Raw genomic sequence first — 25,991 nt, forward strand, 5'->3', positions numbered from 1 at the left:
TGTGACCCTTATGAAGAGCAAATTATCAGGAGGCTGAAGACATGATTGGAGAAAGCTAAGTTGTTTCAGGTATGATTGAGGATCTATTTTTATTTACCTTAAAATTTTATAACTACAATGTGGAGAAATGGGGAAACAAGATATTTTGAAAAGGAAATCTCTATTTCATATAGAAAGTTAGTAGAAAACATGAGGTGATTTGAAGTTGTCCGCATTCATGACCTCAGAGATGTTTATTTTTGATTGATCAGTAAGCATTCTAAAATACACTTATTTATCAAACTAACATGCCAAGAGAAACATGTGATAACCCATGCCTTTATAAAAGAGAACCCAGCATGTTCACCTTTACTTTATCTCCATCATGAGGGGCTTGACATTTGCCCTGGTTTTAACAGTGGTGGGTAAGTAACTTATCTGCTTTGATGAATTTAAAATAATATATTGAGGAAAATGTTTCAGAATCTAAACATGGTTCACTTACAAACATGAACTTTAACATTTTATAGAAAAATTATGACAATTTTTTCTTGTTTAGGGAAAAAAGGCATTTTGCTATGTGCTGAACTAGAAGTTAATTAGAAAGAGTTATGCTATATGTACAAGATGAGATATAGCCTTTCATACTAAAATATATTAACATTTTGGGGTTGGGTTTTTTTTTTTTGCTTTGTCATTTCATTACTCTTTCTTTTTTTTTTTTTCCTTCTCTTTCAGGGAGCCAGCATCTTAATTACCGTAAGTAATTTCCCTATCAGCTAATATAATTATAATGAGTGAAATTCAAAATAGAATCTGAAAAGTATATCAATGTTTAATATAATTTTGCAACAGCTAATTTTTCTCAGGTGCAATACAAAAATGAACAAATTCATCTTTTTTTGTTCCATACACTCTAATACAGGTACTTTAATATGTTTTGTACAGTCTTTATGATGTTTTATGGAAACCATTTCTTTGCAGAACCCGATTTCAGTGAAAACAAGGTTTATTCATTTAATTATGAAAGCATACTTCTCAGTGGACTTCCAGAGAAAGGACTTGCAAGAGCTGGAATAAGAATAAAAAGTAAAGTGGAAATTAGTGGTATTGGGCCAAAACTTTGTCTTATTAGGGTAAGAAAATGTATTCAGTTTGAAAGGTAAAATTTTCTTCGTACTTGACTTATTTTTTAAGCTTTTGGGAAGTAATTAATTTTCATCATGTGTTGTGCTTACTCAGGGAGAATGCAAGTAACACTAATTTTTTTTCATGCAGTGCCCTAAATTCTATTTGCACTTTGTCAGGTAATTCTCAGCTCAAGCCAGGCTTGGGCTTGAAGGATTTCTTCTGCTTTGTGGTCAGGGAGACAATGGAATGTAATTTGAGATGCACAATAATTTATTACTGGATCAATCCAATTGTTCCAAACTGTACAACCTAAGATTATTTAATCAACTGATTTTGTAACCAGCAAATGAAAGGCAATAAAACATGCGACAGTCGCTGGATGTGATTCAATATTTAGCATAATTAATGTCATCTGGTGGCTTCTTGTTCTGCAGGGTCCCAAATGACATTCTTTGTTATCCTCAATTGTATATTTTTACTGCATGCTGAGTAATTACTAAGAGTTTTGATTATGTGAAAAACACTTGGCTTTAACAGAAGCCTATACGTGCCTCTAATGAGTGTATTGAAATGCATCCCTCAGTTGCTTTGCACAAACTCCACTTAGTCTTCTGCATACGTGGAAGAAAAATGATCTTTTTAAAAGCTTTTATTTGGCAAATTGAAAACTGCAGATTAAAAAGACTGGTGACTGTCTGGTAAATGCTTGTAAATGTATAGCCTTCCAGCCTGAATTAGCCTTGTGTTACTAGATATTTTTGTAAGTTCAAATTCTAATAGATATAGATGAGAAATATTGCTTTTCCATAACCTTTGCAAGTGGCTGGACTTTTTTGCAAAACAACAAATAAATAAGAGCCACACATCTACACTGGTGAGTAGAAGGCTTCCCCAGCAGACAGAAGGCAGAAGCCACCTTGTGCTTACCCCACATTCTCCCCCATTCCTACTGAAACAGCTCTTGGGTAAGTCTTCAACGTTTGACTCTTGTTCCCCAGTGCTTTTGGGAAAAAGTTTACATTTCAAAAATAAATACAGAGATATTTTCAGGCAAGAAAAAGAAGAGAAAAAAAAAAGATATTTTGGGGCAAGTTCTAAGGTGTAAGTTCTAAATGTAACTATACATTTCTTCCCTTCTGCTCTGGGAAAAGTTTATTTTGCTGCTGTTATATTTAAATTAGTTTAGAGGGATGGTTCAGGGAATTAATCTTTCATCTGTAGCCTAGTAGTTTGCATTCAGCCCAAGCAAAAACCTGTGTTCCCTGGGCAGTTTCCAGCTGACAATTTTTTCATCGCAAACCTGCAGGTATGAATTGCCAGATGTGTTCAAAACTGGAAGAGAGCATAAGTCCTGACTGGGCCCTGAGGGCTGGGGAAAACTACCTCATCCTGATATTGCAGAGCACTCCCAAACTTGCCCATGTGCAATATGCCAGAAGCATGTCCGAGAGGCAGCATGAGGGATTTGCTCTGTAACAGCCTCCTCTGTAAGCTTCAGTTACTGGGGTTGGCAGTGATCTCCACCAACAATAACAAAAATAAATATGAAAGTGCAATCTCCAGAGGTTTGCTGTATGAGGATTTAGTTTGTGTGGCTTTTTGAGAAATTAATCCGCATCTTGCATCACATCACCAGCCTGAGGTGTCAGAGAAAAGTCTCTTTAAATTGTCAAAATATATAGAAGGGAAGGGTCCTCTAAGAAACTAAGCTAAGCATGCCCTATTCCCATGGGGTAGAAATCATTTGAGTTATTCATAGTTCAGCACAACTTTCTACTTGCTTGGATGTGCCCCAGGTTGAGGCTGGAGTATGAAGTACAAAGTGGGGTTGGTGCCTAAGCCTTTGGCTCTGCAGCAAAATGCATAAGGAAGGACAATTTTTGTAATCTACTCTCCACTGCTCAAACTAATTACGACTATCTGGCTGGCCCAGCAGCCATGTTGTTATTAGTTTCTGACTGCTGTCTGTGCTCTGTGACCCCAGGGAGAGAGACGACAGAGTTCACAACAGAAGTTAATGTTGCTTTATGCAACATTAACTTTCTCCTGCAATTTCCTGTAGATCTTCCATACCACTTTTGGGTAGCAACCTGCTTCATGTACCTCCTCTCTGGCTCATTTCTTCATACAAGTCAGTCTTTGGCAATATGGATTACCAATGAAACAGAACAGAGTGCAGTGACTGTGGAAATATCTCAGTCATTCACATTCCTCTCTCTCCTTTTATATATGGAAATATGCATATTGATACTAGCTATGTTAAATTGTAACTTTTAAGATTTCTCTTTGAATAGGCTCTGTGTTATTTAATAGTGTATTTTTGATGTGAGTAAAGCTCTAGATGCTTGCATGCATTTAAAAAAGCTACTTGAAAAAATTAGAGAGGAATTATTTTCCCCCTTTGTTCTAGATCCACTCAATCGAAGCAGCAGAGTACAATGGTGTCTGGCCTACAAGCTCATTCTCTCGGTCTCTCAAACTGACCCAAGTATTAACTGGGGAACTTAGTACTCCCATCAAGTTTGAGTATAGCAATGGCCATGTTGGAAACCTTAAGGCTCCTGATTCTGTCTCGGATGATGCTCTGAACATCTACAGAGGAATTCTGAATGTGCTGGAGCTAAGTCTAAAGAAGATGCAGCATTCATACAGCTTACAAGAGGTGAGCATCTTGTTTTAGTCATTGTGGTCACTTTCGTTTCAGATTCTTAATACCATATTTTCTGAATTTGTTCTTGACATAAGCTTCTTCACTAACAAAAACCACCTAAGCTTGGAAAATCATGATTAAGTTGTCCTTACAGAACAAGATTTGATGGAGCTGTAGCTAAACAGGATGACTGAATAGCAGATTTTTAATCTGGTTGATCAAAGTATTTCTGTAAATGTATGTACAGTATTAGACCCTTAGCAAATCGGGCTTCTGATTCTACAGGAAGCAAATTTTTGTGAAAGCTGAAGCCTAAATAAAATTTGAATAGTGTATTAAAACAAGCTTAAATGTGCAGCACAAGATTAAAGCTAAAATAATAGTAATTTGACTTTTTTGCCAATCATATATACTTTAATCTCTTCTAGCTCCTCTTTTAGGAAGGAAACAGTATATATGCCATGACATTTTTGGGGCTGTTCAGCCTGGAGAACAGAAGGCTGCGTGGAGAACTCATAGAAGCCTTCCAGTATCTGAAGGGGGCCTATAGGGATGCTGGGAAGGGACTCTTCATTAGGGACTGTAGTAACAGGACAAGGGGTAATGGATTAAATCTTAAACAGGGGAAGTTTAGATTGGATATAAGGAGGAAATTCTTTCCTGTTAGGGTGGTGAGGCACTGGAATGGGTTGCCCAGGGAGGTTGTGAATGCTCCATCCCTGACAGTGTTCAAGGCCAGTTTGGACAAAGCCTTGGGTGAGATGGTTTAGCGTGAGGTGTCCCTGCCCATGGCAGGGGCTTGGAACTAGATGATCTTACGGTCCTTCCCAGCCCTAACTATTCTGATTCTATGATTGCTGTAATAGCTTTAACAGTTGCAGTTGATGCTGTAGGAATTTCCACTGTTTTTCAGGTTTTAATATCTTAGTCAAGGTAAATCATCTGATATTACTATTCACCACAGAAATTGCAATGTGTTTAGTTTTTGCAAAACCATATTTACATTGATTAGACTACATTTGATTTAGAGATCAGCAAAAAAATTGAAATTCTTATACTTTCATGTTATCTTTAGTAAAAATGCAGACCAGGGTAACTTTATTTTTTTTAATTTATTTTTATGTATGTAGATTTGTTTCTGGGAAAAGAACTGTATGATTTAATATTTTCATGCTGTTTTTTGTACATAAAAATCCTGCTGGTGGTGTCGCGTATTCTGCAGTGCTATTTTCTCATATCTCATTTTACATCTTCATTCTTTCTAATTCAGTTAGCAATATGTCCTACTCTTGCTGTTAGGCAATATATGTGACTTCACCTCCTAGAATAATTTCCAAGTTTTCTTTGCTCTTCTCGGACAGCAACTGATTAATGAGCTTTGGCACCCTTCCTTGACAATCTCAAGTCACTCTGTAAAGGAAGATAAGCATTATTAGTCCCAAAATCTGAAATGCAGAGAGGTTTAAAGGACTTTACCTGGAAAAGTCTATATTGCATCCTGCTGGGTGTCGGGCAAGAGTATCTGAACTAGCCATGAACTGCACACAGCTAGAAAGTTAGGCTAGGCAGGAGGCTACTTCTTCCCACTGAGCCCAGTGGGCTGGAAGCTCCTATTTGAAGTATAGCTGTCTCTGCCACACCCTACAGTCTGCAGAGGAGCCTCACACCCATACTCACAGAGTACCAGTCTGTCAGAAAGCACGGGCAATTCTTATTTCCAGCTCTTACCGAAGTCATAGTGTTTTTAGGAATACTGTTAAGCTAAAGATGAAGTGGGTATGTCTTGCCTCCTAACCACCACATGACTATTTTGCTGTTCTGACATAGCCCAGAGCTGCTCTCTGGAGTGGCTATGCTATAAATAACAATAAAAAAAAAAATCATGAAAATAACCTCTCCTCCTAAAATGCAATCTAATACTTTCCTCTTCAAAACTCTCATTGACTGAGGAGATTCAAGAGCTCTTATAAATATATATGCTTGAAATATTATTGAAGATCTGAACTAAAAATGAAAACCCACAATCAAAACTCTGCTGCCTTGAAATTCTTTTTAATTATTGCTGTTCATATTATGACAGATCTGATATTTCAAGGCTTGTTCCATAGGCATGTATAAACTGCCTATAAAAGCAAATTTTAAGGGCAGAATGTCATCTCCAACCTTAAAATACTTTGCTGATGAGATTTTATTCTGTATGATCAAATTATTTTGGCACTTTTTATTAATATTCCTGAAATCTTATTTCATAATTGACAGCTCCAACTGGCGACTGTTTCTCACCTTTCTGAGGCTCCAAATTTTGTCTCAGTGAAATTCTTGAGAATTTTAGTTCTGTCAGTGAAACTGATTTGGCTTGCTGGAAACCTGCACATGTGAAAAAGAGGTGAAAGTAACAATCATCCCAATTTTGCTTCTGAAAAATGCCATGAATAAAAAAGCATTCATTTCTATTAGGAATTTTGAAAATACAGAATTAACCAGGAAATTCCATGTGGGGAATAGATGAAGCTTTGCATAGAAGTGCAAAGCTTCATCAATTATTTCTGATCACATTCTCATTTTCACCAGGCTGGGATTGGAGGTATTTGTAACACAACGTATGCAATTCAGGAAAACAAGAGAGCAAATCTAGTTTATGTGACCAAATCCAAGGACCTGAACAGTTGTGAAGAGAAAGTGCAGCTGCTCATAGGTTCAGCATACACTCAACCATGCCAGACCTGCCAGCAGGTAAATTAGAGTGGTATTATGTAAATGTATTTTATATTCATATGCAGACAGCCATTTGGCATCCACACTATCTCTTGCTTTGTAACACTTAAAAATGAGAGAAGAGTCAGACCTGATATATCTAGTTATCAACATTTTCTTTCTGTGTGAAAAATCAGATCACAGAGCAGCAGAGGTCTGTGCTGCAAACTGTCATGTACTGCAGGCACACTTCAAGTAGCTCAAACTAGATGGCTTGGAAACCATTAGTTATCAGCATGAGTTAATTCACCTACTCTGTTGAGTAAGCCAGGTAGTCATGATGTCCAGTTTCTGCTCTTCAAGATAGGTACTGCTGCATCTTCACATAAGTCTGCCTTTGAAATAAAAAATTGTGTGGCTTATACTGCTGCTTTCCTCAGAAAATACATCTCCTTCTTAAGGGAATAACCAATTACTTATGTTTGGGGAAAGTTAAAACAAGCTAACACTTCTTAGTAGTAAAAGTGAGGGACTCACCAGCATTCCTGCCCTCTCCCATGGAAGTGTGCAAGCAGAATTCACATAAACCCTTATAGGGCAAATGAACAAAACAGCCCTAGAAAATGAATGGATTGAAGTGAGTGATATGATAGCTTCTAGTCACAGAATTTACAAGTTCAATGACTCTCTTTGTTTCTTTGCTTCTTTATATTATAAAGAGAAACAGGAATTCCCGGGCAACTGCTACTTACAATTACAAAATCAAGTATACACGTAATGAAGCTGTAATTACACAAGCTGATGTTGAGGAAATCCACCAGTTTGCACCCTTCAATGAGATAACAGGAGGAAATGCTATAGTGGAAGCAAGGTACTGTACATATGCCTATAATTCACCAAATAACTCAGCATCTCGGTAATCTGGTCAAAGTCCATAACTGAAATACTTTACTTCCACAGCCTATTGTTTGCCAATGTTTAATTACATAAAGTCCCAAACAGTTCATAAAAACAACCTTCACTATTAGTTGTAAATCTGAAACATTCACATCACTATCCAAATTTTATTAGCTAAACTTGGCAGGGTTTGACTATTTTATTTTGCACGGATATTTGATTTATGTCAGAAAAGCCAAAACAAATGTAATTCCATCTGAAAAATTGTAAACTAATATATTTGCAGTAAAATATTTTGAAAGACAGTTACTGAAAGAGAATTTCCTGGAAAATAATAATACAGTAAGAGACCCTACAGACTTTCACAAGAAACTTAGATAGAGCTTTGGATTCTGATCTACTTCCTAAGCACAGACTGCTTGCAAATCTACCATCAAAACTGTTTCTTGATAGGAAATTGAGTTTTATTGCAGAAAGATTGGGTACAAGACATGTAAAATGTATTTGCTTTTCCGCAGCAAATTTTGCATATTTCTCAAACAGGTTTGGGCAAAATGAGAATATGATTTTCTAAGAAATATTGCCACTGCTCATTTTTATCTCAGGCCCCCAGATTTTCAACGTTTGAAAACTTTTTTGTCTATATCAACATCAGTTGGAAAAGTTTTTAGTTACCTGCTTTAGTGATGGACTCTGTGGAGTGCCCTTCTGAAGAGGGAGGTTTTTTGCATAAAAGTCACTGTACAGAAGATATACCTCAATCCCACTCTTCAGTTTCTGTATTCTTGCATTGCTCCATTGCTTCTGCAAGAATCTTGTTGGTATAATATACAGTTTTGAAAACTGCAGCATCAGAAAGTTCATGTCAATAAATCACTGATTAACCTCATTAATATGATAAGCATGTTCAGTTTAGCTAATCAACCAAAAAAAAGGCAACAACAACAAAGAAACAGTAAAGTTGAAAGTGGCTTTACTATCTCATGCAATCAAGGTGAAGATAGGTACAGTTGTAGTGCTTTTACATAATTACACTGTTGTAACCAAGCGTTAGTCCAGAGCCAATGCACTTTTGCTGATTTAAACTGTCCTGCAAGCCTGCATACACTGTTTTTCCTCAGGTGTTAAGCCCTCAGAAAGGGTAGTGCCTTTTCCTATTTTCTGTGGATCTTTTGCGTAACGCAGCAGAAGGGGCCAAATATGAGATAGTTGGGAAGATGTGGATGTCACCCAAGTCTTCAGAAGTTATTTCCACAATGCGCTTTCTGTGCTTAGAGGGAAAAAAAAAGAAATTAAAAAATCTAACCTCAAGGACTTAAAACATTCAGAGCTGATTTTTCAGACCTCTTCAAAATAAGCCTCTTGCAGCACCTTTCAAAGTCAAGACAGGTTTTACTATTGTTTCACTGTTTTAATCCTATCTTTAGTATTCACTTACTCTTCTCTTCAGAGTATAACATTTTCCCATCTATTCTAGGCAGATATATATCTTCCTAAAATTATGAGAATCAAGAGATGATAGATTCATCATGTTCTGGAAGAGAGAGTAAAATCTGTCTCAGTGTACCTGATGTTATACTTTCTCATCCAAATGCCTTTTCAATAATATTGTGTAAAATTTCAAGAGAGAAAAAAAATCTCTGCTGTTTCTGTAGCAATTTCTATTCAAATTCCAGTGGCTTGCAAAGCAGTTATATGCTATTTTCTGCAGCAGTTCTCTGCAATCCATATGGAAGGAGTGGATAGAAATGGTACAGAAGATCATCATAGAGATTCCAAAATAAACATGCCAATTTTCTATAGAGATTTTGAGATACTGTGTAGTATAGTAACATTGCTTTTGGGATGTTTTCAGTTGTTCAGTACAAATGCCTAACTTTATTATAGTGTCCTAAATGACCTATTTCAAACATAATTGGGGGGATAAAGTGCATCCCTTTAGCTGAAAATGTAGCGAAGATGATAGAAAATATTTACAAAGACAGTCTCTCATTGCAGTTACTCTTAATAACAAAGGATGAAGGTTCTGTTCTCCTTGAAAAGTTTCCAAAAACTTAAGTACTTTTTGAAAGACTAATCCTGAATTTATCTGGCCCTTTTTGTTTGGGAAATCCAATTTGAAACTTCATGAGAACTTTTTATCTTCTGCAGTCCCCAGGACATTCAGCTTGCCAAGAAAAATGGGGAGGGAATTGTAATAGTGCAAGTAAAAAGATTGTAACATTTCTTATTGTATCTAACAATTTTCAATTCTTTTTGAAGCTTCCAGGAGGCACAGAGACATAAAAGCTTTTATGAACTTCTTAAAATGTTTAGATTAAGTGATGATTTCTAAAAAAGTTTCCACCATTTATTTTTCTATAATCCTTAATTCCCTCCTTAAGACACAACACACGGTTCCTGTGATGTTCAGGCAGCAGCTTCTCACCTCCCTCTTCATCCTTAAATTCTCAAGCCATGTTATTCCCAAAGGAAGGCAAAGGCTGGCTCTGATCTGATCCCTGCTTTGTAAGTGATGACCTTCTCAGAGTACAGTTCTGAGCATCATGTCCAAATGTAGCTGTTTTTTTCCCTCTATAACAAAACCCTTTTGATAAAATTGAAGTTTCATTGTGATGAAGGGAGACAGAATTACTGATTTATTTTTTATTTGTACCCTGTATCTCCCTGGGTTTCTCCATTCCAGGCAGAAACTTGCTTTGACTGATGTGCAGAAGGAAATGGCAGAGGTCCCACCAAAAGAATTTCAGGATCGTGGGTCACTTCAATACCAGTTTGGCAGTGAATTGCTTCAGCTTCCTGTCCACTTATTCAGAATAAAAAATGTGGAAAGCCAGGTAATGTTCAGCTACTGGATGGACTCTTTGTAGGAGCTTGGAATCTGTGCATGTGGGAAACAATGTGTGTGAGCTTCCTGCATTTCAATCCTCCTGCAGATAGAGGAAAGTCTGCAAGACCTAGTAGAGACCACATCTGAACAGCTTCCCAACGATGCACCAGCAAAAGCCCTCAAGCTTATGCACCTCTTCCGGGCAGCAAATGAGGAGGATTATGAGTCGGTGTGGAAGCAGTTCTCCAGCCAGCCAGTGTACAGGTACAAGCAATACAAGCAGTGATTCCTGCGCTGACAAACTCTTGAAGACCATCTGGAATAATTATGTTTAAATGCAGATCTGGAAAATGGTCCTTGCCTTTCCCATTACAGGCGCTACATTTTGGATATAATTCCTGCAGTTGCCAGTCACCGTGCACTCAGGTTCTTGAGGCATAAAATGGAAAGGCAAGAACTCACCAACTGGGAAGCAGCTCAGACGGTGCTTGTGGCTCTGCACTCAAGCACACCAACTAAGGACACAATGGAGGAAGCAACGGTAGGATTCCCTAGACACTCTCCAGTCACTACTGATTTTAGCATCTGTTGTATTTGTTACTTTGAAAGGATGGCAAAGTCTTTGAAAATATAAAGGTTTTATGTCCTCTAGTTAGGTTGAAAGGAGTTTATTTCCTGTCTGTCTTAAGGGGAGGAAAATGCAAATCAAAGGGGAAAAAATGAATCCAGAAAGAAACGGGAAAGAAAGAGTAAAAGTACCCCTCAGGGACAGAAGTTATTGCTGCAAACAATGGTGTCTAGGGTCTCTTTGTCCAAATGTACTTTATAGTTACATCAGATTGGAGTTCTGAGTGTCTACAAAGACTGGGGAGTAAGAAATACATATTTGTTATATCCATTTGTCCTGATTGACCTAGCAGGATGGGTATAAATCAGAGCGGATCTATCAAAATCAAGGGAATTATGTCAGTGTGGACCCCACGTGGGAGAAAGTCTAATGATTTTTACAATTTTTCACTCTTCTGCAGGGTTTAATTCTATCTTCAGACACAGGAGCTTATCTCTGCCTACCCTAGGTAGAGAGCATGAATCTCAGACCAGAGTTTTGCTCTCTGTAAAAGCCATGACAGTCTGGCTGTTACTGTGCAGTAAGGCCCTACTTCCCACTCAAGGAAGCAGTGCGCTGGTGCCTCCTGTCAGCTCCTACATTTGTATGAAATATTCCTGTCTGCCCAAAGTACTGAGGTCCATTCACAATGTACCTCAAGGTTTTTGTACCTATAGGTGAAGCAATTATAAAACAGTGATGAATGTTTCCTGAATAATATGTGTTTTTCCTTCCATTCCATAACTGGGTGATTTCCTCCCTTTGGATTAAAGTCTATGCCAAATTTAAATCTGAAACTCTATAAAAGTAAGAGATCAGTCTTCCAGATGTTACTTGGAATTACTTTATGTTTGCATTGTCAAATATAGTAATATCCACTGATTAACTGTAAATACATTGATACAAAAATATCAATAGCCTGGTTTTACCTTGCATTTGGCAGAAACATATTTTTTAATTTTTTTGCTTTTCATTAATGGTGGTAATGAATAACTGCTTTCTTCCCAGCTCATTGTGAAAAAACATTGCCCACGCTCAAGTACTGTACTTGGAAAGGTTTGCTATCTCAGCTATGCGTCACTGTGCCACAAACAGTGCTCTTCATCAGACTCCTGCTCTGAATGTCTCCAGGTAACCATATAGTTATTTATCTTTTAAAAGAAAAATTAAGCCATGAGTACTTTCTTCATTATTTAGAAACCTGTATTTCACTTCACTACAGTGTTTTCTTTGGGGAAAGGAACCCCAGTTGGTTAACTACAGCATTTTTATCTCTAGATTAACACAGGAAAGAGTGAGAGGAAGAAGCACATAATTCACAGCACTTTCTATCTGAGTATCTCTGAGTGCTTCACTGCCAATTAGTAATGAAAGAGCATGGCATTGCTCTGAAATATTTTAAATATAGGTACTTATACATACTTATAAATAAACTGACACAAAAGCCCATGTTTTTGCCCGGAGTCATGTAGCCCAGCCATTTCTCAGCCAGAAGCAGAGCCCAGTCATCCACAAAGGCTGTAAGCTTTAAATAATAGTAATACCCTCCCTGTTCTGCACTGCTTTTAATCAACAAGCCTGAAAACAATTTAAAGAGGTAGTAAATAGCGTTTGCTGTTTCTAGAGATGCGCATCATGGTATACAGAGCTTGGCCATTCTGCAGTGATAGAGAGTAAAAGAGAAATAGGTGTTTTCTTTAACACTGGTCAGTCCACCAACCCCAGTAAGAGCAGGATGTGCCTTCCATGCCTGCATTTTTTTCCTGTAGTACAGAGACATGGCCAACATTCCTACATGTGTCTGTTGTGTTACGATTACCACCAATGCTCTTGAGCTAATTAAATCTGAAAAGACCGGTTCCAGGAATGAAAATTCTTTCCCAAAGGAAATGATTGTATAGGCTTATTCAATGCATTTCAAATATCCATTCATTTGATTAGTAATATCAAATAGACTGTTTCTGCATCATCAATGGATCTCAAATGTGATATTTTATAGCATAGGAACTGTATTGAAATGATTCTATAATGTCTCAGGGTTTTTTTTAGAGCCATTAGTTAACATTGAAAACAGTTTTCTATTAGGATTTAGTTCTTATATTCAGCCTTCACACAACTACTTCTAATCTTGCCACGTGAATATTAGTGTGATCAAGTTGCTTACAACGAAGGCTGAGGGATGACCTGATTATCTTGTTGCCAGCTATTAATCCGTACTAAAAAGTGGCTGTCATAGCTGAAGTTTAGAGCATCTCCACTAGCTATATCTTCAGGAATCTTGTTTAAGGGTCTGAAGAATTTAGCTGTATCTACGTTTTTCATCTGTCTTCAGCCAAGAGATATTCAAACAGCATTATTGCAAGGTTCCTAATTCACCCCAAAAGGCAGTGGGAACTAGCTCCTAGCCATTATTTTTCATTTTAAAGCTCTTACTTGATAACTTTAAGGCACAGTGATGAAGAAACTGTTCATTGCAGCATTCTTGGCTATGCTCGTTCTATGAATAAAATGTCCTATTCATGAGGACAGAAAGAATTTGAAAATATTTAAAGTAAGTGAATTGAACAAACTGAAATTATCAGAGTCAAACCTCAAAATAGGCTGGGGGATGGGATATAGATAAGAGCTGGAATTGAACTCAACAGAAAATCTGTTTTATTTTTTCAGCTACTTCATGGCTTTGCAGGAGAGGCATTGAGCAAATCTAACACAGAAGACATTTCCCTGGCTTTGAAAGCCCTTGGGAATGTAGGACATCCAGCCAGCATCAAGCACATCAAGAAATTTTTGCCAGGATATGCAGCTGGTGCCTCAGATTTGCCTCTCAAGGTCCATGCAACTGCTGTGATGGCCCTGAAAAACGTAGGCATGAAAGATCCAAAATTGGTAAGGAAACAAAGCTGCCTCCTTTGCACCTATGACAACCAAACACAAGGTCGACAATCAATGGGTGATGAGCAGATTTTTTTCTTTTTTTTTTTAATTTTTTCAAGTGTACCTTTAATATGTTGTGGGTTTTTTAAAATACTTAGTCATTCCTTGGTATGTCTTATTCCTTTTGACATTAATCTCTAGTATTTCAGACTGCAACAAAAATTCCATTAAAATGATAGTCATTACCCTATTATTGAAGACAAATCAGTATTTCCATTGCAAACATTTATTTTCCAAGCACATTAGACAGAAAGCTAAATCATTGACCAAAATATGTTTAGTGCTACTTCAACTTTGGTATGTGAAAGAACCACAAAACAAGGTTTTCAGAGAATTGACATTTAATACTGTCACATCTAATTGTAATTCAAGACCAGATCTTACTGTAAATAGATACTAGAGGTTTGCATCCTAATTACAAATTTACAGACATTGTGTGGGTTTAAGTCATAAGCAGAACATTTACTAAATGTGACTTTTGTCCCTGAACGGGATAATGATTAGATATCACATACAATGGTTACACAGGCACACTCTCATCCACCACAGACATCACTTTACAATCGTTTTCAGTTTAAAACAAACTGCTTCAAAAAGAAAACTTTGCATTTTCAAGATATTTTTTTCTGATACTGATTTTTTGTTTTACATGTCTTTTCTTAATGTAAAAAGTAAAAGAAAAGCTTTCATTAACTATTCTGCTACTAATCTGTCCGTTTTTCCGTTATACTGTTTTTGCATATGATTCCCAGGTTTGAGTGAACATATTGATCCACAGACAATAGTGTGCCAGGGTATGCTTTTAAGTTAAAGAATAAAGAAATTTACCAGAGTGCAGTAGCTAGACAGGGAAAAGTGGGAGGAGGAGAGAATAGCAAGGGTAGGAGTTACAGTATTTGCCAGGGAAGAAAAAAAAAACAGTTTAGTGTTTGAAAATGATGCTGTGTCTCTGATTGCCCTTTGGCCTGGCTTTCCACATGTGACCCAGACCACTGTTTAGTTCTATTTTCTATGCGTTTTCTTTGGAGAAAATTGATCTGGAGAAAGTCAATGCCTGTGGCTGGATTTTTCATTGTTCAAAACTAGTTTAATGCCTGGTTTGCAGCTAGCTACACACCCATATTTGCATTAAACAGACTTAATACACAGTCTCCCTTTTCTATTTGTTTAACATTTAATTTGAAATGGTAGTAAAATTTAGAAAGAGGCTACTGCATCCTTGACCACTTTTACCTTGGTATTTGATAATCAACATATTTAAATCAATAAAACCAGAGTGCTTCCAAAATTTGTGGGAGTTTTCTGGATCAGACTTTCATCAGAGAGCTAGGTGTGTATCGTCCCAGTCAGGACAGGACTTTGCAGAGGGACTACCAGCACGGTGTTACACCATTCACATCCATTTCGAAGCTAGGGTTAAAGGCTTCAGCACAACTAGTGGAAACTGCAAAGGTTCCAGTACAGAATTAGTCTTGATACTGAGTATTGCTGAGGTCAAATATATTGGTCATATTGGTCACAAGTAGTACTGTGGAAATTACATTTGTTGCATAAACTTTCAGTTTTAAGCTTCCTAATTGGCATAGAGATTTCTGGTAATAAACTGGATTTTATTAATTGCATTTTTATTCCATTATTTAGCAGAAGTGGCCCCAGGAGATCAAAATATTAGAAATAAGGCATACCAAATGATTAGAAATAAGGCATACCTTTATGGGTAGGGATAAGTGATCACTGAAACCCCTTCTCAGGTGTGTAATGGATCTGTGAAATCTCTTTTACCTAGTGTGGTTATGCTCCAGATACATTTTGCTATAGCTCAAAAAGAGGTAATGATCTTGATGTAGAAGTTATCCAGCAAAGTCTGATTGTGTAGGAAGTCAGACTACATTACCATAATGCCTCTTTCAGCCCTCAGACTGTGAAACCAGGCACAGTATTGCCATAATAACTAAATACTACAAATTTCACTGATGATGAATGGCTATTAGCAAAATGTTCAAAAACACTGTAAATTTGAGCGCATCTATTATTTTCAGGTCCAGGCTATTACCCTTGAGATTTTCCTGAATCAAAAACTTCATCCTCGGGTCCGAATGTTAGCTGCGGTGGTTTTGCTTGAAACCAAGCCAGGTCTTCCAATACTAATGACATTAGCTGATGCTGTCCTGAAGGAACCTAGCATGCAAGTGGCAAGTTTCATCTACTCTCACGTGAGGGCCCTGGGTAGGAGCACAGCTCCAGATCTTCAAGCAGTGTAAGGAAAATCTGGATCCCTTCCTTAGATGAAAAACTAATTGCAAACTAATTGAAGTGCTAATGTGCTCACTGAATTTTTCCAGGGCTTCTGCCTGCAGAATGGCCATCAGAGCATTAAGTGCCAAATTTGACAGATCTGGATATCAGTTCAGCAAGGTTTTCCGGTTCAGTATGTTTAAAGGTAAGATTCAGAAGATTTTGTAGATATATATATACAGTTCAATGAAAAAAAATTGTACAGTATGAGAACCCAATTCTCCTAGCCAGCTGTTTAGCTGCATGTTGTTCCTCCCTTTTCTCTCATGTTCCATGAAAAAATAAATAAAGAAATAACAATCTCAGGCTTTCCATTTGGAGAGTGTTTATGTCCCCATGTGTTTTGCATTGTACACTGCCAGTATGAAATTACCAGAGGACTTGTGGGGCTCTAACCTTCCATTTTCATTAGCCAGAGAGGCACATGCTCCTGTATCTAATGCTGTAATCTCAGTGGTGCTTAGTAATTTCATACTATTGTTCAGCACCAAACAAACAGAAGGGACCTAAATTACTGCTGAAGTGAATTAATTTCTACCAGTGCTGAACACCTACAACTCTTACTGAATTCAAATATGACGCTAAATAATCTTCACCCCCAACAGTAGTGCCCAGTGAAAAAGAAACTCTGCAGATGTGACAATTCATTGCACCCATAAGCAGTTAACTCAGGCTTATTGTCTAAAGATTTTTCTTGCATCTTCCTACCAGGATTCTTTTTTGGAATGAGCAGATCCACATATGGGAGGGATCTGGAGGCTGATCAGTTACATCAATGGAAGCTGCACATGAAAATGTATTCAGGAGGGCCAGATTAGAAAGCAGCTCTTGCTAGGCCAAATTGTAGCTATTTCTATTTTCCATGTGTGTTATTTTTCTCAATAGAGATTTTTCAAGCAACTCACCTATGTAAATGACCATGACAGCATCAGTGATTTGGCATATGCAGGTGGCAGACTAGGGAGATCATATCTACCAACACAGTCTCCTTACACATGCTGTTTATATAAGAGGGCCTGGATGTTTTTAGTGTTTTTGTTATTCACTGGTACATGCAAACATTATTTTCAAAGTGATCAACCGAAAAAGAGACTCTGAAACACCTGAAATGCACAGTGCTAAATGTACAAGTTCTTTTGCCTTCTTTTTGGAGGGAGGGGAGTTGTTTGAAAGATTTCTGTAGATCTTATTGTTTCCTGCCCCTGTTTCATCATTTTTACATGACCATTTAAACTGCTCAATAACAAAAATAAATGTAATACATACCACAACAATCACAGTAATAAATTATACATATGCTTGCTGCCTCAAAGGTGGAGACAGCACGCAAATAAATACAGTCAATTTTTTACCATTTAAAATGCATTCAGGAAGCAATACATTTTCCAGTAATAGGCAGATGTGTGTTTCTAGTTTTAGGTACTCATTTTCTCATCCTATTTTTGCTTTTAAAATGAGCTATCTGGATTTTCACACAGTGAAAAAGAGGGGTGCAGTATGCATGAGGGTAGCTGGCAGAGGGATATGTAAATAGCATCTGTCAGACATGGTCACCACAAACAGTGCTTCCTGCTCTACACACTGCCACTGAAATCTAAGGGATGACCCAGCTTCTGCTTAATGTGAGGACTAATGGAATCTGACTCTCAATATGCACAGACTCATATTATTAAGTCTGTGTACTAATGTTCATAGGTACCAAAGACTGGTTTCTTTGATCACTGGTATTTTTCCCCCCTTCCCTAGGGCAAGACATTTAGTCAGGTACATCCAGGTGCCATCACACTCTCACAGTAAAGTGGTTACAGTACATGATCTGACTGTATCAGTTGGATTTTCCATTGAGAGACATTGTCCGGAGTGAGGTTTCCTTGCCCATGGCAGGGGGGTTGGAACTAGATGATCTTAACATCCTTTCCAACCCTAACCATTGTATGATTCTATGATGAGCATTAGCGCTGTGTGAATGCCCAAGGTATGGAAAATATCCATGCTCTCTTCTCTTATGCCATGGGAGGTGTCATAAATACTTGTATTTTGATTGTAAGAGCTGTTATTGAACCAGTACGTTTTAGGTAGGTAGTGCCTAGCACTTTGGTTAGCGCAGGAGCTATATACAGCAAAACGGTGAAAACAATTTAGTAAAATGCCAGTTCATACAGACCTACTAGGCTAAGTGGATTGCTTTTCCAACAAACTATTCCTCAAATGCATAAAAAGTTGGAATCTGCCATGATAAATTAGAAATCAAAATTAGTCCTAGCAATCTGACAGGAAACAACTGAACATGAGGAGTAAACAAGGGTGAAGGATCATCCAGATCCCTATCTGCATGCATGGATTCAGAAGAGAATAAGAAAGTGTTGACACACAAGTGAGATATTATCTGAAACCCAGAGAGTGGCACTAGAGAAGTAATGTGGGTGTGAGTGTTCATAACACCCCCATTTGTGAACCGAGCAATAATCTTTTCTTTAAATTTTGGCTACATAATTTATGAGAATTTATGCACTGCTTTTCTGGGAAGAGGTCAGAGACTCACTCCCTCTCATAATATTTGAAAATATATTCACCAATAATTTCCGTGCAGGCACTAAACTTACTGGTCTGGATCTTCCAGGGCTCTGCAATTGTTCTAGCTGTACTGGCTTCCCAAAGCTTATTTCTGGTGGTGCTAGGATTTAAGTATTTGGTGCCTATGTATAAAATGAGAATAGCAGAAAGTTAACATAGGGACTCCTAAAATACTTCCCCGTCTTCCAACTAGTGTAGGATGAGAAGAGAGAGGAAGGCTGGAAAAAAGGAAGCATAACAGAGATGCCTACATATCATGACAGCCTTGTTCCTCTTGAAACCTATGGAAACTTAGAAAAGCCTTTGGATTACTTTAACTCAGAAAACAGGACTGTATAGACCTGTGCCAAGATCAGGAAGAGTAGGTGACTGTGCTCTGCACATAATGTCTGTATCTAAGAACATTATAGATGACAAATCTAATGTAGAGAACATAAATAGACTCAAACTATGCTTACTCAAAGTTCACTCAATAGTTAACAATTACTTAACAATTAGTACATTTCATCTAAGGAGTTACAGAATTTGGAACTAAATGTATTAAATTGCCTCTGAGTCATTTGAGAGACAAATCTACACCTTGTGATCTGTCCTTATAGGACATCTATATCACTTTCCCTAAATGATTAGCAAAGGATGGCAAATCTGTTTTCATTTCTAATCCCCTTTGTCAAGTTGCCCTAAATGATGTCTCATAAAAGCATTTCATAAGCTGACGTTACAGAATCTGAATGGGTGTAAATGATATAGCAGAAGCAATTGGAAAAATAACATAATCACCATGCAATGAGCAGGGGACTTGTAATTTTACCCACTAATAGTTAAAAAATGCAGAATATTCTGTTTATAATTGGTTTATAACATCAGTTTTATAGCTGGGTTTTCTGGCTTTTCTCATATTGTGCTGTATCAGTTGAATTATGCAATTAGTAAATTGATACAATCTGTGTACTGTGGCTTTAAAAACTAACTGTGATGTATCTTACTGCCTATTTCTCTTCAGAGATTCTTATGAGTGGACTGGCAGCTAAATATTTGGTATTGAACAATGCAGGCAGTTTAATTCCAACGATGGCAATGTCCCAGCTGCGGACACATTTCCTAGGCAGAGTTGCTGATCCCTTGGAGGTAATTTGGTCTACCTGCAGTTTGCCCTCTTATTCCTTGTTATGACCATCATCCAGTTAGCATTTACACTTTACTTCTTCCTGCAGGTTGGAATAACAGTTGAAGGACTGCGGGAGATATTTGCTACAGGTTACTCTCCTGACAGGGACTGGGAGACCGACTATGACTTCAAGGAAGTCCTGAAAAAGGTAAATTCTCAAGGAAAAGAGAATCTTTAAGGTATTGCTACCTGAAATGTTATGAATAATCAGGCTTTCTTCCTGTTCTCATGCAGCTCTCTGACTGGAAGGCATTCTCCAGTGACAAACCTTTTGCATCAGCCTACTTGAAGATGTTTGGCCAAGAGCTGTTTTTCGGTGGACTAGATAAAAATGCCATTCAAAATGCATTGCAGGTATAGTTTTGAAAACACCACCACCAACACATCAAATGCTTTAAAATTTTATGCTTTCACAAATTCTGACTCTTCTTTCAATTTCTGATTTCAAGAGGGTGTTTTGTCTTTAGTATTAATAAGGTCAAGCTATAATCATTGCTAGCAGTCTTTCCTCTGAGGCATATTTAATGACATGCATCATGATATTCAAGTTCTGTTTATTTACACAGTTTGAACTCTGTAACTGCAGGCATGGTATGGACCTGAAGAAAAAATCCCTTCGATAAGGAAAATAATCAGTAGCCTTCAAAGTGGTGTAGCAAGGCAGTGGACCAAGGCCTTACTCTCCTCTGAGATCCGTCGTATTGTGCCCACCTGCACTGGGTTTCCAACAGAGACAAGCTTCTATTACTCTTCCATCACAAAAGTAGCAGGGAACGGTAATGGATTTCAAGACCTGAGTAATACAAACATTCTTGTCAGGACTGGACGGGATTTTTAACACTTTTTTTTTTTTTTTTTCTCTCTGTAATAGTTCAAGCACAGATTACACCTTCTCCAAAATCTGATTTCAGATTGACTGAATTACTAAATGCCAACATTAGGCTGCGATCCAAAATGAGTCTAAGGTAAATACTTAGTATAAAATAAAAGAATGTTTCTAAGCGACAGACGCCATAAAAATTCACAGCTGTCTGAACATAATCTTACCTGCATTATACCTTTTCAGCATGGCTAAGGAGATGATCTTTGTGATGGGGATCAACACATACATAGTACAAGCAGGGCTGGAAGCACACACCAAAATAAATGCTCATGTACCTGTGAATGTTGTTGCCACTGTCCAGATGAAGGAAAAATATATCAAAATTGAAATTCCACCATGTAAAGATGAGACTAACATAATTACTCTAAGGTAAGACATAGCACTTATTATCTTTCTTTATAGCAATGCAGAGTCTACAAATAGAACAGTTGCTTGTCTTTGAACGACAGCTTGGGTAACTGGCAGTGATCACTTTAGTTTATTTTTTTTAAATGAAGTGACATGTACCAAAGCTTTCCTTGAAAATATGCATTACTTCCTGTGGCTGCCACCTGAGAATGCTACTTAGGACTATTTCTCAGTTATTGAGACCCATAAGCTATTTGAAACACAAATGGTATAAAATTTCTAATCCAGTGCATATATTTGGACTGGAGAAATTAAGTAAGATATAAGCCAGATGAATACTACCATTTATAACAGATAACCCACATATATTTGCATTTAAAGCCTTGAAGCAGAGAGGATTTTGTGTTTCTTGTGTTTTTACCTTGTTTCCCTGTGGCTGCCATTTGGTTTTCTTACCTGTTAGGTTTACTTGATTCATTATCAGTGCATGCAGTTACAATACACTCTAGAAAACTGTTGCAGCCAGATGCCAAACAAATGAAAACAGATGGAAATACAACTACAAAGAGAGGGAGGAAACAGAAAGAGTATGTCCAAGGAATCAAAGCAGTAGACCAAAGAAAACCTTCACACATACACATGAAAAAATACTGAGAAAGACAACCCGAAAATTCATCACAAAAGAAAAAGCATCACTGACAACAGAAATCAGCTATTATACAATCCGCTGAAATGTTAACAAGTTTCTGCTTTAGGAATACAGCCGTAACAAAAGAGCTCAGTTGCTTGATCCAGCTGCAATTAGCATTCATGGCTGCTGGCCCAGAGAAGCTCTGCAGGTCCCCCAGTTTAACCACCGGTTAGGCTAATCATTATTCTCCCTTGCCCTTTAATGGTCACAGACCATTCTGCATACTCCTCCCTAAGATGATCCCTCTACTCCATCAAATGTGATTCTAATCAGGTTCTCTGTGCAGACTGGGGAAGGTTTGGGCAGTTCATAGAGCTAAAATTAGCTGTGTGTTTTCTTTTTTTCTGTTTCTTGTGAAGACCAGGACAGTCTGCTCCCAGGGTCATCAGGATAGCAGGCACCTGCTCTCTCTAGGCCTGTGTTGGAGAGGGTGAGGTGGATATTAATGTGCTCAATAAGGATGCCGAACTGAGAATTTTGAACAGTGATATGGAGTTCAGAGCCCCAAGCAGAACTGCAGGTATTAGCAGAAGGATCCTCCCTGCAAAGCAAAATAAAAATAGTTTCCTCCTTTGACTTAAGGGGATATCAAATCAGACATAAAAAGGGTTAAATGCATTGCCAGAAAGCATAAAGCAAGTCAGTATCATACACGAGGGATTACAGCAGAGAAGTCCATGAGTTCCAGCCCAAGCACTGTTTTAGACCCTGCAGCATTATCATTTATAAAGTGAAGTAGTCACTCGGAAATAGCTCTATAATGCTAACTATGTGAGAAAACTAATATTCACTAGCTAACTTTTAGTACCATCAAATTTTCTCCAAAAAGTATTCGTGTTCACTGTTACAAAACAAATGGTCAGTGGAAACCACACAGAGCAATGAAAGAGCAATGAAAATGTAATAAGTGAAGGTAAAGCAATAACTAGCAAATATAACATTGAACTACATCACTGGCAAGGTCAAAGACCAAGAAACGTAAAATCTTACAGCTATGAAGAGAAACAAGCAGGCATGATAGAGAGAGAAAGTGTACATGTGTACTTTATATAGAGCGAGTCAGTTTTACATAGACTTTCTCTTCCTTTTGCATAAATCCTATAAAGAATAAAGGACCTGTTGAATTCAATATTTTAGAGATATTCTGACAACTTCCCTTGTTAGCTTTAAATATCCCATTTAAAGAAACATTTCCAGAAGCTATTGCTCTTTCATTTGTTTGTGAGCTCTCTTAAAAATATTTTAGCATTGGGTACTTTGTCTTGGTGGTCAGTGGGTTACATTCGCTAGTACTATGTCATTAGAGGAAGTCAGGATGTGATTTTATTTTCCACTTCATCTCTCAAATCCAGTCAAGGGAAGCAGTCTTCAATAGCATTAAGGTTGGTTATATCCTACATACCATACAGGTTATAACCTGTCACAGTTGTGGGGATTTATATAAATTTTCAGGAGCTGAAGAGAAACTCAGGTGGGCTATCACAGTCTCTAAAGAAAAAATAATGAAACCTTTGGCAATAGAGAGATTACATTCCCAAGATAAATCAGCACATTACAAACTCAACTTTCTTTATAGAAAAATCAGAGCAAAATAATTAATCATACCATAGAGAGAATACATAACGTGTTTCAATTCAATCTTATCAAAGTTAAATTTAATTAAAAATAATAGTTATTTTTAAGGCTCTTTTAACATAATTATTTAGCAGATGGCTACTTAAACATACTTTTTAACAAAATTTACAAGAAGAAGTAAAAATCAAATAAATTTCAGGGAAAATTAGAGCCCTGTGATTAAAGTATAAATATGGAGAGCTGCCAGGAAATGCACTTTGCAAATATATATTTATAATAACATGCTACTGAAGTATATACATAAGCTTGAATACAGTTTGTATCACAGAGCTTTTTTTGCTTGTTTTAACTGTAGGATAAGCACAAATTGCTTCACATAGGCATTTTATCAGATGAATTATGAAATTACAGCACTGTGTACAACATGTATACAACTCAGGTAGCTGAAAATGCAGAAGAGCCAGTGAACACTGTAAGCTCACAAGGCAGCATGGTGTGTTTGGAGAGCAAGAAGGGAAATGCCTGGTACTCCAAGTTGCTGGTTTTATAACACCTTTCAACCAAGGTCAGAAGGATGAGGCATAGGAAAGGCAGAAATTATTGTTTCGCCAGAGCAGAAAGAATGCTAAAGATCTGTTTGGAGGACAGTCCCTTGCTCCTCATTTATCTGGGTATAATTTCATGCTGTGCTTTAAAACCTGGAAAAACGTTTTTTTGCTGAGTGGCTTTTTTTGTTGTTGTTGTTGTTTTTTTAAACAGACATTGAGCTCTTCTGTCCCCATGTTAAGGATGTATGTAAGGCCATGCTCATGGAAACATTAGTAGGCCCAACACAGCTGAATTGCTTGTCCTTTACCCCTGCAGTGAATTTGGCTTATATTATAGCACAGCTTCTTCTCTCATCCAAAAAATACACTAATACATATTGGAAAATCTCCTTTTTATTTTTTCTCCCTTGTGTGAGATCAGAGAGTACAGATTCTTTCATACCATAGCTTTAGGCCTTCTTTGTGACTGTTTTTCTTGTTAAAGCACCAGAGCTGGCTCTTGTAGCCTATTTTTACTGTGCCGTGTGATTCTGCAGACATTGACATGTGTCACCTGTGATGCAGCTACATTTGTCGGCTCTCTGTACTCAACAGGGAGGAATCGATCCTCCACTTTCATTAGGTGGCAGAAGTAGACTATTGGCATAAAAAATACTACAAAAATTGGTAAAGAAACCCCAGGGCTTTCTGCTTGGAGACCCAGCCTGCAGTTCAGTGGTCATTTGAATTATTGAATGGGATTAAAATAAAAAACATTTTCCTTTTTGTCTCTGTACCCAGATGAGCCATCTGAAATACAAGTTGATTTGTATTTTCTTTCATCCTCTCAGCTTGTTAGGGAGAATACTTTATTTCAGATTCCATTCTTCAAGGTTCTCCTGTCACCCAGCGTGGAGTGTTGCTGTCATGTCCTTATCTAAAAAAAGAAAGGGATGGCAAAGAAAACAAAGCCCACTGGTGACACACATTTTATTGAGGTGTTCCATGAGAAGAGCAATTGTGTGCTTTACACTGCACACAGCACGGTAGGAGCCTTCAAGAGGAAGAGAGGGCTATCAAATGAATACAAATTCATCTTTCAAATAGGTTAGACTGGAATTGCTTAGGCTACTACCGTGTGGACTGTATTAAAATAGAGACCATTTTGCAGACCGTCTTTCCATTCACTGTCACAAAGGCCACCTCCATTGGCAGACCACAAAAGCCCCGGGGCAAGCAGATCAACTTCATACTTGAGAAACAGCACGTGGGGAATTTTGAGCTGGATGTTAGCACTGATAAATGGCTAATAAGGTAGAGTTAGCACTTTAATAGCTGAGAGAAATAGGTTTTCATCTCTCAAAAGTGTTCAGCGTTGAGGATGTTTCTCTAACCCAAACCAAAACTCACAGTTAGCACTATAACAACTTCCATGAAGATCATGGGGTATGGAGCTGGGGGGTCAGGATATTTAGCAGTGAGAGTCTCAGTCTCATGCTGCACCTTATGTCACCCTTCTTGAGTCCTGACTAATACTGTTAGAGTCCACAATACTGGAAACAATGTTCTGAGCACATTTATGTAAATAGGCTCTTAACCTTCCTACACATCTCTCTGTGATGTCTTGTCAAGACATGGCCAGTGCATTTAAATCAAGCTGGAGACACTTTATTTGATCATTTCAGGCTCCTTTCTTTAATTTTGCTTTAACAAAAGTTGCATAGGAAGCAGCTTTCTGTAGCCACCTGTCCCACAGGTTGTTTTTTGAAGTTACGTCAGTATTTTCCCAAATATAATGTCAAAGAAAATGAAAAATAAGTAAGTTTAGCAGTGAACGCACAGAAGATGAGTTTAAAAATTTAAAAGTCCAGAAGATCAAAATAGAAGACTCAAAAAATTCAATAATTGACAGACATGCTTCTAAGTAAGTGGTCTGCTCTTCAAGGTGTTAGGCATACAGGCATCCCATCAACCGCAGTGCTTTTAATCTGTGCATGTGATTCTAAAAGCCTAACTGAGCTATCTGCCTCTGAGATTGGTCTGTGCCTTTATTCAGTCTTAGCAGCCCTTGAAAATACAGCAGGAAAGATGCTGTAAATATCTGTAAAGCAATTTGCAAGGTATGACACTTGTTGCCGAGTACATGCTACAAGGCATTATTCAGGTCTTTTCCTCAGCAGTGCTCTATCAATACAGGTTTCCTCTAAT

General features: G+C 37.7%; 1 protein-coding gene across 1 annotated transcript in view; it reads left to right on the forward strand.

Annotated features, from left to right (window-relative positions):
• The first annotated feature begins 339 nt into the window (after positions 1-339).
• The window catches only part of LOC134159851 (vitellogenin-1-like), a 42,304-nt gene continuing 16,652 nt past the window's right edge, over positions 340-25,991 (forward strand). Inside the window, exons 1-19 of the mRNA XM_062611283.1 lie at positions 340-404; positions 718-738; positions 964-1,115; positions 3,521-3,772; positions 6,332-6,493; positions 7,174-7,325; positions 10,038-10,188; positions 10,288-10,445; positions 10,557-10,722; positions 11,797-11,919; positions 13,456-13,674; positions 15,762-15,979; positions 16,065-16,162; positions 19,595-19,719; positions 19,806-19,907; positions 19,994-20,113; positions 20,346-20,535; positions 20,631-20,724; positions 20,826-21,011. Coding sequence (XP_062467267.1) covers positions 365-404; positions 718-738; positions 964-1,115; positions 3,521-3,772; positions 6,332-6,493; positions 7,174-7,325; positions 10,038-10,188; positions 10,288-10,445; positions 10,557-10,722; positions 11,797-11,919; positions 13,456-13,674; positions 15,762-15,979; positions 16,065-16,162; positions 19,595-19,719; positions 19,806-19,907; positions 19,994-20,113; positions 20,346-20,535; positions 20,631-20,724; positions 20,826-21,011 — 2,729 coding nt within the window. The 5' untranslated portion in view covers positions 340-364. The remainder of the gene's footprint in view (positions 405-717; positions 739-963; positions 1,116-3,520; positions 3,773-6,331; positions 6,494-7,173; positions 7,326-10,037; positions 10,189-10,287; positions 10,446-10,556; positions 10,723-11,796; positions 11,920-13,455; positions 13,675-15,761; positions 15,980-16,064; positions 16,163-19,594; positions 19,720-19,805; positions 19,908-19,993; positions 20,114-20,345; positions 20,536-20,630; positions 20,725-20,825; positions 21,012-25,991) is intronic.

The sequence above is a fragment of the Pezoporus occidentalis genome, unplaced genomic scaffold (genome assembly GCF_034315485.1).
Source record: "Pezoporus occidentalis ecotype Australia unplaced genomic scaffold, CSIRO_AGI_Poc_V1 ctg151, whole genome shotgun sequence".
Taxonomy (NCBI): Eukaryota; Metazoa; Chordata; class Aves; order Psittaciformes; family Psittacidae; genus Pezoporus; species Pezoporus occidentalis.